At 34.9% G+C, this 15,859-nt stretch overlaps 1 protein-coding gene across 1 annotated transcript; it reads left to right on the top strand.

Moving 5' to 3' along the window:
- The first annotated feature begins 7,488 nt into the window (after positions 1-7,488).
- Positions 7,489-9,183, top strand: LOC113692247 (uncharacterized). The gene is made up of 4 exons (XM_027210636.2): positions 7,489-8,400; positions 8,476-8,547; positions 8,631-8,759; positions 8,854-9,183. The coding sequence occupies exons 1-4, from the start codon at positions 7,540-7,542 to the stop codon at positions 9,055-9,057; spliced, it is 1,266 nt and encodes a 421-aa protein (XP_027066437.2). The 5' UTR covers positions 7,489-7,539; the 3' UTR covers positions 9,058-9,183.
- Positions 9,184-15,859: the final 6,676 nt, after the last annotated feature.

Genomic DNA, 15,859 nt, shown 5'->3' with positions numbered 1-15,859 from the left:
TATTTGGAATAATTACTGTAATATTTTTTGTGATATGATATATGTGAGATAAAAAGATAATTGGGAATATAAAAAGGTGGGTTGAGAAATGTGTTTATGATGAGCGAAATATTATTTGTTCCAGTTCTCCAATAAAGCCACAACTTGCTGGTAATTCAAAATTTTATCGTACCCAAAATGATTAATGCTCGATTTGGATTTTCTCCTTTTTTTTAATGGAACTTTGGACGTTTTTCTAGTAATGTCATTTTCATATGAGAAATGGTCATCTTTGTAAGTTTTAAAAATTTTTATAGAAAATGTATTGTAACAATTTGATATATATAAGATAAAAAAATAATTAAAATATGTGTTCATAAAAATATAAAAAAAAATTTTGGTAGAAATTCTCTTTCCAAACAAGGCAAACTTAGTAACAATTTCACGAAACCACGATTGAATTACTTACGTTGATGTACATTTCATACCTACCGTACTTTTGAATTGACCAAAAGGTGGGTATCCGGAAAGTACATCAGTAGCCTCCACGTTACATGTCTTCTCTTAATTATTTCAAGGGATAATTGCAGAAACCTCCCTTGAGGTTTCTGACATTTGCATTGACCTCCCATATGGTTTAAAAAATTACATTGGCCTCCCCTGAGGTTACTAATCCTTTGCAAATTCAATCCAAACAATTAAAATATTGTTTTAGAGAGTGAAATTAGAATTTTTTTTTACCAAATTTGTCATTTGTACTACATGTCCAATGAATGACAAAATACTACAAATCAGTTAACAATTAATAAACTTTAAGGAGTATAGTTTATAGACAAATATGCATTACCTATTTAAAGTACCGGCTCTTTATGGGTATTTTACTTTCAAACATTTAATTTAATACAAATATTTACGCTCAAATACATATTTGTATTTACTTTCAAATATTTAATTTTTGTTAAATACAAAAACTACCAATCTCTCTTCCGTAAAAATATTAATATAACACTTTTTCAATTTTAATTACAAACATTTATGTATTTAACATAAATTAAATGATTCAGAATAAAATACCCATAAAGAGTCAATACTTTACTCATGTAATGGATGAAAGCCATAAAGAATTAATACTTTATGGGTCATTTTTAAAAAAATATTTAATTTATATTAAATAAATAACCTACCGATTTCCTTTTTGCAAAAATATTACTGTAACATTTTTTGAATTTTACTAACAAACATTGATATATTTATCATAAATTAAATGTTTGACAGTAAAATATCCGTAAAAAGACGGTACTTTATATGAGTAATGCGTGTTTGTCTATAAAGAGCCAGTAACTATTTAAAGTACCGGTTCTTTAAGGGTATTTTACTTTCAAACATTTAATTTAATACAAATATTTGCGCTCAAATACAGATTTGTATTTACTTTCAAATATTTAATTTTTTTAAATACAAAACTTACCAATCTCTCTTCCCTAAAAATATTAATATAACACTTTTTCAATTTTAGTTACACACATTTATGTATTTAACATAAATTTAATGATTCAGAATAAAATGCACATAAAGAGCGAATACTTTACTCGTATAATGGATGAAAGTCATAAAAATTAATACTTTATGGGCCATTTATTTTTTTTTAAAAATATTTAATTTATATTAAATAAATAACCTATCGATTTCCTTTTTGTAAGAATATTACTATAATAATTTTTGAATTTTACTTACAAATATTGATATATTTATCATAAATTAAATATTTGAAAGTAAAATACTCGTAAAGAGCTGGTACTTTAAATGAGTAATGTGTGTTTGTCCATAAATTATATTCCTTAAAATTTATTAATTGTTAATTGATTTATAGTACTTTGTCATTCATTGGATATGTAGCACAAAGGACAAATCTAGTACAAAATTCTAATTTCACTCTCTAAAATAATATTTTAATCGTTTGGACTAAATTTGCAAATGATTAGTAACATCAGGGGAGGTCAGTGTAATTTTTTAAATTACAAGGGAGGTCAGTGCAAATGTCAGAAACCTCAAGAGAGGTTTCTGCAATTATCCCTTATTTCAAACTTTTAATATGTGCCTACAATTGCCCTCAAGCTCCTTCGCAATTCAAATCTTTTAAGATGTTTTTTATGCTTGCTTAAAGCATACGATGGGAAAGATGGAAAAGTCTTAGTGCTTACCATAATTTTCTAAACCATGCCTCTTTTGGCATTTTTCTTTTTTTTTTTCTAACTAAAAGTTGTTAGTTAAACATGATTTTTATTTGTGAGTTCAAATGAGATTATTGAATTCTACACCCTTGATTCTGGATTAATCTGCCATTGGCCATGGTAACGTTGTCAATATGTGATGTATGTATGACCTATGGCATTCCTTTGGGGTTTAGGGTGTTAATTAGAGACCTATCAATCCTCTATAGTCCGTTTGACCCAAATAAATAAATCAACCCTATGAAGTCTATGCTTAATTTGGCAGTTCTCTACTGGCCTAAGCAGCTTCTAACAAGAATGCACGTACATTTGGAGATGGCCCAAGGCAAGAGAAGAAATTTGTGGGCCAAATTATAGCTACTTGAGATACTTTTCTACGCAATATGGCCAGAAATGGTCATGTGCTCATTAACCTGCTAATTATACACTTAAAACAATCTGCTTGGCTTAGATCCTGTTTGATAACTCAGTTCAACATTAAATTTAATAGATTTAGATCTTAATATATTCAAATCGTTTCATAATAAAAAACTGAACATTTGAATTAATTGAACAGCACTGAATTTTCTAAACCAAACTTACTCTCAAAATTAAGTGATAAACTATTCACTAAACCAAATTAAGTGATAAGCCAAACTTGTGATATACATTTAAATGCATTAAATTTAATACTTAACAATTCAATAATTTAATGAATTCAAATTTCAAATTTCACTTTTATCAAATGCGACCTTAGTCTAAATTCAAAGGCGTGTTTTCCTAGATTTGCCTCTTTAACTTGCTAGATTGAAGACATGGGGCATCATCATACATGATAATAGATGTGTTCTGGGGTGAATCTTAAGTTTATAGGGTGTTGATCATATTTCCACAGAAATTGAGAAATTTCTTTCCCATGTAATCCAACTAAGGGCTTTTTTTCAACCCTTCTTAGCTAGATCTCAATGACCTCATTCACATGTCTTACCACGCAATCCAACACTTTTCTCTTTAACTCGTAGATTGTCGTCGCTATTGCGATGAACAAATTATGGACTGAAAAAAAAAAAAAATCTTCCCAGATGAAATTAGGTAAAGAACTACTACGAAGGTTGAACACTTTATTAAACAACCAATGAATTAGCTAACGAGCATTGAATACTTTATTGAACAACCAAAGCCACGAATTTACAGTGTCCTATTTTTGCTATTTAACTTTTCCCTTTTTTTTTTTTATTTTTTGGCCATGACTCAAAAGATTTAAACTTAATTTGGCAAATTAAACCATTACACTAAAAGTAAAGCAGTAAAAGAATTTTATTATATTCTGATGGAAAAACAATCCAATGGGACCACCAAACCACACTCACAAATAATCACTCCAAAAAATTACAAAACAGAACAAATTCCCCTCTAATAATTCCCCAGCGCAAGCATGGGGAATGGATGCAAATAATAATACATAAATAATAAGAAGATCAACTCAATAATGCCTCAACAAGGCGACGGAGGAGAGCACCAGAGAGACCGCAACCATAGCACCGGAAACCGGCAAAGAAAACCCTGCTCCGGCATCAGGCGACGGCGAGGGAGACTCCTGTGCTGATGCTGCTGCCACGACGGCCATCAAAACGACCACCATCATCACCAAAGCCTTCGCAATGCTAACTTCCGCCATTTGGTTGTTACCAAAAAGTTGTGTGCTGCTGATTCGAGTTTTCTTCTTCAAGCTCAAGGAGAAGGGTTTTCCTTTGGGGGCGGAGGAAAGCGAAGTGACGGGCGGGGGATATTTATAGGTGGGCAGGGAAGGGACAGCTGGGCTTGGTGAGAACGTGGGTGATGTTGAAGTAGCTGGCGTGACGGTCGGGTGAGGCTTTTGAGAAAGAGAGAGAATTGTGGTCAGAAGGAGTCCTATGGGAGTTTGACGCGTTGATTTCTGTGAATTCATTGAGGTGGACTCTTTTCTTCTTTGGTATGTCGATTTTTCTTTTGCTTTTAGAAAATATTATTACTATTTACACTTGAATTTTTTTTTTGTTAGGCACACATTTATTTGTTTTATCGTATAATTTAATAAAAAAAATTATATGATTGAAATGATAGTAAAAGTGTGATTAATTAAAATAGGAGTGTAAATAAGACATTTTCCTTGCTTCTTTGGATTTAGGAATGGGAAAATGTCGCTGCAATATGTTGGAAAAATAGATAGTACTACCTAGTAATTAACTATTTATTATTGGTGGTTGAAATAATTTCATTAAAGTAATGAAAGAACAATAATGATTACCCTCCAAATGCTGATTATTCATGTCAAATAAATCAAGTTTAAAAATGAATAAACATGGCTGGCACGAATCATATGAATGTGACTCAGACTGACTAGCTATGTTCATTGCACGGAGATTTCCGGACAAGTGAATTCCGTTTTATTTTAAAAGTGGTTATGTTAATGTGAAATGATTCCAATTTATCAAAATGAAATTGCAAATTAAGTTATATTTTTAAAATCCAGTGATCAAAGGAGAGCTCTTAACATTTCTTTCTACTATCAGGTTTAGAGTTCGAATTCTGAATTTAACGGTTAAGCGTAAATCCTTTTATTTATGTTGGTATAAATAACTGAGAAACCTTTCTAAATGATTCACAAAATTGGTGGTATGGATTTAGAGTGACACATAAAATTGAAATGTGTTTCGCTATTCAAACAACTAAAACAGGAAATTCACTTTCTTTTATTTTTTTTCCTTACTGTCAAATAAAAGACTTCTTTTTTTCAGTTAAGTGTTCCGTTGTAAACGGTCGTTTGCACTTTAGCACTTTGAAACAAATTCAAATTTTGAGTACTGTAGGTGCACTCGTTGTCAAAACGTACATATTTGTACTCCAACTGAGGTGCAACTAAAAAGTTCGAAATAGAAAGGGATAATTTCAGAAACCTTCCCTGAGGTTTCTGACAGTCTCAATGAGCTCCCCTGAAGTTTCGAAAATCCCATCTACCTCCCCTGTCAGATTATTGGGCCCCAAATATGATGTCATGGATGTTGAATTGACAGAAATATCCCTGCTATTGAAGTAATATATTCTGATAATGAGATGAAATAATTAGTGAAATTATCAATACATATGATTAACTAACTTAACTAGAATTTGGATGCTAAATGAATTGCTAATTTCGGTTAAGAGAAAAGGCGCCAAAAATGGGCGCCTATTTGGTTGGCGATGTGACAATAAGAGCTAACTGATCGTTTATTTGGGTGAGGAATAGACCTTCATCAACCATACTGAGAATGAGAAGAGCATTTGAGAGCTCCAGGACAAGCGGGAGAGTTCAAGAAATTGAGTTCAAGAAATTGAGGTGAATTATTGCTGGAAAGGGTGAAGTATTGCTGTTTTGAGAGCATCTGAAGCAAAACAAGGTTAGATACTACGTAGCTTATGGCTGAATAAGAGGTTACTGATCGTGTGGAAACTGAGCATGTCTTCTTATTTTCCTACATTAGCTTTGCGTGTCAGCTTGTGCTATTACTATGATCGCCTGACAATTTTTTGCATTGTTTTTGGTTATAATAGTTATAAACTAGAATGTGTACTCATGCATATGTGATGGTGCTGTTTATACGAATCATACAAAGTGGTTTGCATGAGGTCAGAGGAGTTACTCTGAGCTAGTATTATATGTTTGTAGTTATTAAAGTTCATAAATGGTGATATCTGATCTTGTAGGATGGTGACTGGTGATGTTCATGACATTGTACTCCATTGTGGAGGGACAAAAGTTCGAATTCCTAATATAAATCCTCAAAATTACTCATTCATTAATCTGCTGAATGATGTCTCTGAGAAGGTATTACATGAAATGCCTGGAAATGTTAATCTTCTTGTACATATGAGATGTGCAATACCTGGAACAGAAGGTTACATTGATGTGAATGATGATGAAGCTGTCCATGATATGTTCTGCATGTATGAAGGTCAACTTGTCATAAACATAGAGGTGTTCAACATGGACATTATCCCAGCTGAACAACCTCAACACATAGAAATTCAGAACAAACATTTTGTCTTGGCTGATGATGAGCAGAATGTTCATGTTATTGACAGTCAGGATGAGGGGTATGGGGGTGAATCTAGCTCTGATGAGTCATGGAAGCAAGGATTTGATGATGATAATGAAGATGATATAGGTGATGAGCTAATGGCACTGTCCGATACCAATAGCAGTGATGAAGATTTTCCAGAGGTTTATGATAATGAAATTGGTGAAATTGTACCAGATTCTGAATCTGAACAAGAAATTGACCCTTTAAGAGAAGTGTTAAGAAACAAGATGTGGACATACAATCCAAGAGAGGACATAGAATTCAAGAAGGGACAGCTATTCACTAATGTTGATGCCTTTAGAGCAGCACTGAAGGATTATGCGATCCAAAAAGGATTTCCCATCAAAAGGCTGAAGAATGAGAAAACTAGGTGTACTGCAATCTGTGATGTTGATGGATGTAGTTGGAGGATTCATGCGTCCCCTGTAACTGATTCAGTAACATTTATGATTAAATCATACACACCTGAACACACATGTGTGATGGATAACAAAAATCGTGAGGCCACCTCTGATTGGATGGCCAAAAAACTGATAGCTGTGATGAGAATCCATCCTCACCTGTCAAGAAAGGGCATTGAAGCTGAGATGCTAAAATATGGTGTGCATCCTAGCAAATAACAAGTTTATAGAGCTAAACAAAAAACAAGAGAAGAGATTGAAGGCACCCATTCTGAATCATATAGTAAACTGCCAAAGTATGCTGTGCTTCTAAGGCAACATAATTCTGGTAGTGTTTGTAAGATTCATTATGATAGACCAAATCTACTAGTTGAACCAAGGTTCCTGAGACTTTTTATTAGTTTTAAAGGACAGAAAGATGGATTTTTAGCTGGTTGTAGATCATTTGTTGGATTTGATGGATGTCATTTGAAAGGTAGTTTTGGTGGAGTATTGCTGACTGCTGTTGCATTGGATGCTAATAACAGCATATTTCCCATTGCATTTGCTATTGCTGAGGTCGAAAACAAAGAGACTTGGAGTTGGTTCTTTTATTTGTTTGAAGAATTCTTTGGACCATTCCATAACAATTCTCCCTTAACTGTAATGAGTGATAGACAAAAGGTATTACTGGAACACTGAACTTGTTAAAATTTGGACAACCTGTTGTGTAAATCTGGTTCTTTCTGCTGACTGGTTTTGCTTTTATTGTAGGGGTTGAACCTTGCATATGAACAGCTACTGCCATCTGCAATTGGAAGATATTGTTGCAGACATATTTGCAGTAACTTCAAGTCTCAGTTTCCTGGAATGTTGCTGACCAACTTCTTTTGGCAAGCTGCTAAGAGTTATGATGCAATTGGATTTAATGAAGCAATGCAGAGAATTAAGGACATGAATATAGAAGCATGGAGGTACTTATCCAAGATTCCAGTTTCTGCTTGGGCTAGGCATGCATTCTCAACAGAATTGAAATGTGACCATGTCACAAACAACTTCACAGAATCCTTCAATGCATGGATTGGAGACTTAAGGGGCCAACCAATATTGACACTTGTTGAAGGTTTGAGGAAAAAATTTATGAAGAAATTGCACAAAAGGTACCACAAGGCTTGCACATGGACGTCTGCTATCCCAAAAAACATCACAGAAAAGCTCAAAGAAATTGCAATACATTCTAGGAGATGTTCATTGCAGATGGCAAGTGAGGATTTGTTTGAAGTTACTGATGGTGACAGAGCATTTATAGTGAGTTTGAACCAGAAGACATGTGACTGTGGAGCTTTCCAATTGTCTGGACTCCCATGCAAGCATGCAGCACTTGGAATTATATACAAAAGACATAAATTGGAGACATACTGTGATCCTTGCTTTTCAACAGAAATGTATTTGAAGACATACAGTGGCATGATACATCCAATTCCTCATGAGAAGAGATGGCCTCCATTAATTGATGTCACACCAAAAACTGTCCTTCCACCACCATTGAGAAGAGCTCCAGGTCGTCCAAGAGTTAATAGAAGGAGAGGGCCTGATGAGCCAGGCCAATCTGTTGCAAAAAGGTCAACCACTATGAGATGTGGAAACTGCAAAGCTTTTGGCCATAACACTAGAACCTGTCAAAGAGCACCTGTGAGACAAAAGAGCACAAGCAGCAGTGGCACGAACAAGGTTCAGTATTGTGATTTAATTGACAGCATTCAATTGCTAAGCGAGCTTGTAATTTGTTATCAATTTTCATGTCAGGTTACTCAATTTGCTAGAGGAAAGCCAGGAAGGGGAATTGCAAATACAGGGCTTGCAGGATCTGTTCTATGGGTTACAATTCTTTTAGATTCACTTGCAGACTTTTCCTGTGATGACAGGCTCCAAATTTGCTAATGCATAGGTGATTTCTGCAGGATCATGCTGATGGCAATGTGCCTATTGTGGTTTCTAGTCAAGGCAGTAACATAAGTCCATCAACTCAAACACCTGCACTGAATGCTGACTTAAATTTGCAAACAGCAACCAATGCTACTAAGAGAAAGGTATTTGTTCCTTAATCCCTTTTACATCATGTCTCCACTAATTTGGCTAATTTACATGCCTGTATATTAATACTCCCATGTACCAAAATTTCAGAGAGGGCGGCCTTCAAACAAATCTGCACCATCTGCTACATATAACCCCAAAAGGAAAACTTCATCAGCAGCACCTCAGCCAATTGCAGTTCAACATACTGCTGCACTACATCTCAGTGGAAGTGCTCAAGAACAAACAGTTGTCAACATCAATGCTTCAGCTTCTCATGATTCTCACAATGTCAGTAGCAGCTTCACCTTTTAGTAGTATCTGATTAAGAGTCTTTTGTTATTTGCATGTCAGAGGACATGAATATCTGATCATGTGGTATTAACGTTGGAGACATGTGATATCTGATCTTTTGGTGATCTCAGTTTGGTATTTGAAAATTTGATAACTGATCTTTTGGAGAAATGTATCTTTTTGTATGAAACTGGATACCAAAAGATGCCATTTGGCTGTTGTACATATAAATTCCACATACCTCAAAGCTTTTGTATCGCAGCAACTAAGTAGAATGAAATGGTTTCTCAACAGAAACTGAAGTTTCATTTGCAGTATTACTTTTAGATTTGGTTATTGTGTAATCAATGCTTGTGGTATTCAATAAGCAAAATTGGAAGCTTATATGCAGAATTTGGTTCTTTACTATTATAAACCAGTACTCATTTAACCTCTTTTACAATCAACATAAACACATAAATAGCTAAAAATACAAGGTTCATTATAAGCAATGCCATCACTATGGAGTTGGACTGGACAACGTTGCCAATCTGCACTTGATCTTCTATTTGCATGATTGAATGTCTTTCTACTCTTTGACTGCTCACTTCACCATCTGCAGACCCTACAAACCACTGAAAGAATATCAACATAAAAACGTAAATAGTTATGAATAAGAGGTTCGTTATAAGCAGCCATTTCACTATGGAGTTCGACTGCTCTACTTTGGCAAACTGCACTTGATTCTCCTTTTGCATGCTTGAACGTTGATCTGTTCTTTGGCTGCTCACTTCACCATCTTCAGGCCCTTCGAACCACTGAAAGAATTTGCAATTTGAGCAGCAGAAATAAAGCTTGTTTGGATTCCTCTTGCTCTCAGAAATTTTAATGCTTGCTTTCCTATGACAATGGCAATATCTGTTTCTTATTGAAAATAAAGTTGGAGAATTCCATGATGAATCTATCAGGCTTGAAGAAGCCATTTGCATCTATTTGTAGCTAGTTCAGCTTATACTTGTATGAACACTTTTGCAGAAACCTCAGCCACAAACTAGCTTCTAGCCAAATGCTTTCTGTTGCAACTCCAGTAGGCAATTATATAAAGTTCCAAAGCAAGACTGCTCTACTTTTTACCGTTACAAACAACAGCACAAAGAGCCGTTGGCATGAAGCAGACAAAAATTTCTTGTAGCCATCCTTGCCTTAATCCAAAGTTTCACATACACCCCCTCAAATTTTGATGACAGCCATCTGCTCTTGTACTATTCAACATAAACATCCTTACTAATGACAATCTTGAGGGCAGAGGTGGAATTTCTTTATTTTCTCTCTCCTGATACATATTTTATATTCATTATCAACCTCAATTGGGTTGAATCTGATACTATCTACTTAGTTTTAGGGGAGGTAGATGGGATTTTCGAAACTTCAGGGGAGCTCATTGAGACTGTAAGAAACCTCAGGGGAGGTTTCTGAAATTATCCCAAATAGAAAAGGAGGGGACGGAAAAAAGGCGGTCACCAAACAGAGCGTAGTTTCTGTCTATAGAAAAAACAAACCATTACTAGTGAGGCTCGCGTGGGGGGGATGGGAGAATTTTCTATCCCACATCGAAAGATCGTGGGGTCTTTATCCTGGATTTAAGGTCCATGGGGGCATCCTCCTGTCACCAATTGACTGGATGGATGTTCCTCGTGGATCCCACCTTAGATTGTTCGTTTGTGCCGATGTGTTCGGTGTTACCTCTGCGTTGTGTTAAATTAAGTGTGCGTGCGCTGTTTCTGTCTATGGAAAAAACCAAACAAAGCGTAGTGCTTTACAAAGAAAAGTTACATTAAAATGTCATTTAACTTGGCAGTCGACTTAGTCTTGTCACTTGTGGTTTTGTTCATGTATATAAACTTGGATAGTAAAAGTGGACCTTTGAAATGCATAAATGTAAATGTCATTTTTTTTTAAAATAAGGGAATCAACAGCCGTTACTTGAGAGTACGCATTAGATAAATTCCGTTTCATATAATAATCCGCCAATCACACGGAGAGATAAGATACATTAGATAAACTCGGTGTGACGGGCAGATGTACCAAAAGAGATTCAAACCCAAATTAGTAGGAAGGATGTTAACGTCATTTGGTTCAGCTTTTGCATCTTTAATATATACTACTGTAGCTTGCTAACATATTGCGGTGGAGTCTAATATTTGAAGAAGTTAGAATTATATGTGTGTAAAGGAAAATGGAAAAGTGGGCTGCAAATACTCTTTTGGTGTGAGATGCAAGGATTATGGGGTTTACATATGTAGCTCAAAAAAAAAAAAAAGGCTTTTCATTCTTTGCTACAGCTAGGGCCAAAAAAAAAAAAAAAGGAAAAGAGGGAGAGGAAGAACTTTTCTTGATTGATTGATGCATTACCAACAAACTATACATCAAATTGATCTTTTTGACAGCGAGCAGAGACCATCAAAACTTGGAGGCGCAAGCAAAAAGTGACACTTAATTAAAACATTCCCACTACAAACTTCGTTTCGCTTTTTGATGCTTTCCCACCCCCCCCCCCCTTTTTTTTTAAGTAGAAGGTTCTGATTTCATGGTCTGTGAGTCGATTAAAAGTATAACAAAAAAAATAAACACATGAGATGAAATTTCATGCATTCCACAGCATTAGAATGTGATATTAGCTGTATTTTCTTTTTGGTTCATTGAAGTACAACACTAACCAGATTCATAATCCCAACTCAAGCAAATCATCACGCACACAAAAAAGAACTCCTTTATTTATTAAATCCGACAAAGGGCCAAAAGAATGAACTCATCAATCGCTACAACCATATAACAGCAAAACTCCACCCCCCAGCCCACACCAACAATAAAAAAAAAAAAAAAAAGAAAAGAAAAATTCAGTGCCTCGAGAGAGCAGCAGAAAGGGAGAGAATGATGGAGGCAACGACCATGGTGGTTGCAACCGGCAAGGAGAAGGCTGCTCCGGTGTTTGGCGCCGGTGCCGGTGACAGAGACTCTTGGGCTGAGGCTGTGGAGAATATTGCCAAAACCATGGCCACCAAAAATGTCTTGGCAATGCTAACTTGGGCCATCTTGGAAGCAGGAAATATTTATTGTTATTTTAGCTGTGAGCAAATTTTAGAGCTCACAAATTACTGGTAGTATTGATTATGTTGTGTGTGACTTTGTGAGGAGGATTCTGACGGTAGAAGAGTGGTGTATTTATTTTTGATTTTTGGGCGGGGGTCCTTGGGGGCGAAATTGTCAATTACTGGTTTCGGCTTTTGGGCTATTGCATGCTGGCCACAGAAGATTAATGGGGTCGCCGAACAGACAGCTCAAAATTCTAATGTGAAAACGGGAGAACCGATTATTGTTTGTTGCATTTGTCGGTGAACGGCGTTGTGTGGAAGCTGGCCTCCTTCCGTATCTTCATCGCTGCCCCATGTCACAAAAACCACTACTTCTTCTTGGGACATTTCACGTGTCTGCTGAACGCTCCAAGACAAACAAACAAACGAACATTTTGATGGTCCGTAATACTTACGTCTCATTTGTATTGCTATTTTTAGAAGTTTTTTAACAATTTTATGTATGTGCAATAAAAAAGTAATTAAAAATATATTTTCAAAAAAAGTAAAAAATTTTTCTACGAAAAAATCACAGTCCAAGCAAAGCAGCACTTTTCCTATTACACTCTTGTTACGCTATCTGTTTGATTGTCACGTATCTCTTGCAATAATGTATATTAATTGAGACTTTAGAATATGTCTTAGTATAACATTTATTAGTTTTTAATATAACGTAATATGAAAATGTGTAACTGAGGATCCAAAACTATAACTTATTTTATTATTTAAACTTGATTCCGTCAATTATAATCGAAAAGAGTAATTACGAGAGTTTTTCCAAAGTGGAAGAGTTCCTTTCTTTCGGCAGCTTTTAGGATCATGGGTATAGCCCATGCAAGTGTTTACATGTTATATCATGTATTTGGAGGCAATCTTTAAAAAGTAACTTTAGTTCAAATACTTGACCTTCGTTATTCTTTTCATATCAATTGAGCTAACGTACATTGGCATGAAACTTTTCTCTTGTTTTGTGTTTTTGCAAGCACAAATTAGACACTCACTCAGAGCTCAGACCAATTCAATTCATCGGTACTTATCAAAAATATTCAAACGTGACTTTATAGTTTCTCTCCAAACCCTCCAAATGTCGCCAGTGGAATTAGTTTAGATGAGTAAAGCTTTGGTGAAGCGCAACAACCAAGTGTCGTGTTGATTATTATAGGCACAAGTAAATTTCCAAGTGTCGAAGACAAAGCAAAGTATCACTACATCCTCTCATATGAATAAAAATTTTGTCGTATGGAACAAGTTCGACAAGTGGTTCCACAATCTTTTAGACAAGTTAACTCTCTCCTACTACATTCCTCATATAGTGCAAGGACAAGAAGGAAAGTAGTCAAGAAAGAAGACAAAGCTATGAAGTTGAAGCATCCATTTCTGCCAGCCGGTTTTGAAGACTTGGAGCAATAAAATACTTAAAAATGTTTTTCTTCACTTGAAAAAGATGTAAACCAACTTAATGCGACAAGACGGGGAATTGACTCGAAAAGCAGGTCAATTCTTTATACAAAGTAAAAACTTGCTCAAATGATTGTAAAAGACTTGCATGTTAGTTTAATTTAGGGTTAATTACATTTATTACCCCTGAGGTTTGATCATATTATCAATCAATCCCTGTAATTTGTCCAAATAACGGTCTCACCCGTTGAATGATCAAACATTTAACAAAAACCCCCTTAATGTCGAAAATGCCCTTTTTGAGGCCATATTGCATTAAAAAAAGAACATATTTTTATTTATTAACCTTCAAGTAATCCAAAAAAATGGAAAAAAAGTTTTTGCTTATTATTTTATAAAAATCATATCTTTGCTTCCATAAATAGTTTTGAATCAATAATTATTTTAAATCTTAAAAATGAATATTAAAAATTAGATAAATTGAAAGAAAAATAAAAAAGAAGCAATTATTTAAATCCTCAAGTATGGTTCAAATTTGTGGTTCAAGGCATGTTGCGGAGAACACAAGGCATGTTTTCCTCAATTTGAACAAAAGAACAGAAAGAAGTAGGGCTAACATTCAAATTTCCAGCAAACAAGGTGTTTAGTTAGGATATTATTGCAGCCAGCCAGCCAGCCGTTTTTGAGGACTTTGGTGAAATTAAAACTGAAGAAGATGCAGTTTTTTCTATGGAAATCATGTAGGCAACTAAATGGGACAACGCTGTCAATTGGTGGCTCTGCTATCTTCCACTTGTCACATTCATAATCAAGAACCATCCGTGTACACGGATAGAGAGTCGACATCTTGACGTATCCCCTCAGGAAAACAGAACGAAAATGTTGATTAAGACCTTATCGATGGGCCTGTGACCTACTCGAATATTTGTTCATTCTTCTTCTTCTCTTTTTTTTTTTTTATTTAAATAACTCGAAACATACTTCGACTCGAGTCACTTAGAATCCGAGTCGACACCTCAAACCGAGGGATACGCCACGATCCCGTGCGACGCACCCAAATTAGACAGGGAGATTCAAGTCTACGAAAATATGATGATCTCATTCAATTCAAAAACCCGCTTTACCGTTAAACTACTCCTCTGACAAATATCTATCCATTCACTCTTTACATTTTTCATATTGTTTATTTCTCTCTGTGCATTTTTGCATCCATTTGGCATTCCGTGTGAAAAATGGAATACTTATTGATGGTAACCCCCGATTCGAAGACAAAAATGGAATTTGTCGAGTATCTTTACTTATGAGTTATGCCTGCAATAGAATTTATATAATAAAAAAAAAAAAAAGAGGAGTTGCAAGAAGAAATACGCAGCACAGCAGCGGTGGTCAGTGGTTAAGTGAAACTCATGTGTTACGTGTTCTAAAAAGTAAAATTAAATTGGAAAAATGTCTAAATTCAAGAAAATAAATAAATATGAGTGTGTGTGAGCCGATATCCTTATGAAAATCCATGCCTTTTTTTTTTTTTTTTTTTTTGTTGAGGGATATGAAAATCCATCTTGGGGACCTAGATCGTTAATATGTGGACCTCATAGACGATCATTAGTCATATACAAATGATGATTTAAATCAAAGCCAATCACATAGATAAATGTCTATTGCGTTTAATTAATTTTCCGATTTTAACCTGTCTAACTTTTGACAATTATGTAAGTGTTTTTAACAATTTGGTACACGTGAGGCGCAGCGGTATTTATATATTAAGGTCTTGTTTGGATTATAATTTTTTATATTTTTCGTTAACATATTTTTTTAATCATCTTTTTATTTCGTATACATCAAATCGTTACAATATTTTTTTTTTTACAAAAATTTCAAAAATAACAATCCAAACGCGTTCTAAGTCAGTGTACATGAATAAAATTTATAAGCACAATAAAATTATATATCGGATGTCCTCGAAAGGACCAATAAAATTATATAGATGTACATTATACTGAAAAAAAAAAGTATTACAATCGAATAACTGTACAATAATTTCATCCGAATGTTGCATGGTCCAACATTTGTGACATCAGTTGGCAGTGCAAATGGTTGACATTTCAATGAAGTGGGGATCTTTAATTGCTTCAATCAAGGACGGTAGGAGCTTTACCGCGGCTGGCAACTATAGCCGTTGATTATAAGAAATCCGTGGGGTACGGAGGTTTCTTAGTCTGCTTCATACCAAATGATAACAAGTTTCTTGACCATGACCTTGACCTCATACTAGTGATCTAGTACTACTTTCTTTCTTGAGTACTTTACATCACCAA

Source organism: Coffea arabica, chromosome 6c, assembly GCF_036785885.1.
Source record: "Coffea arabica cultivar ET-39 chromosome 6c, Coffea Arabica ET-39 HiFi, whole genome shotgun sequence".
NCBI lineage: Eukaryota > Viridiplantae > Streptophyta > Magnoliopsida > Gentianales > Rubiaceae > Coffea > Coffea arabica.
The sequence above is the reverse complement of the archived record's forward strand: the minus strand, read 5'-3'. Positions and strand labels throughout refer to the sequence as shown.

Coding starts and splice junctions, on each gene's coding strand:
- LOC113692247 (XM_027210636.2), top strand. CDS start 7,540: ATGTTGCTGACCAACTTCTTTTGGCAAGCTGCTAAGAGTTATGATGCA. Junction 8,548..8,630: donor TTGCAGGATCTGTTCTATGG/GTTACAATTCTT, acceptor TGATTTCTGCAG/GATCATGCTGATGGCAATGT. Junction 8,760..8,853: donor CCAATGCTACTAAGAGAAAG/GTATTTGTTCCT, acceptor CCAAAATTTCAG/AGAGGGCGGCCTTCAAACAA.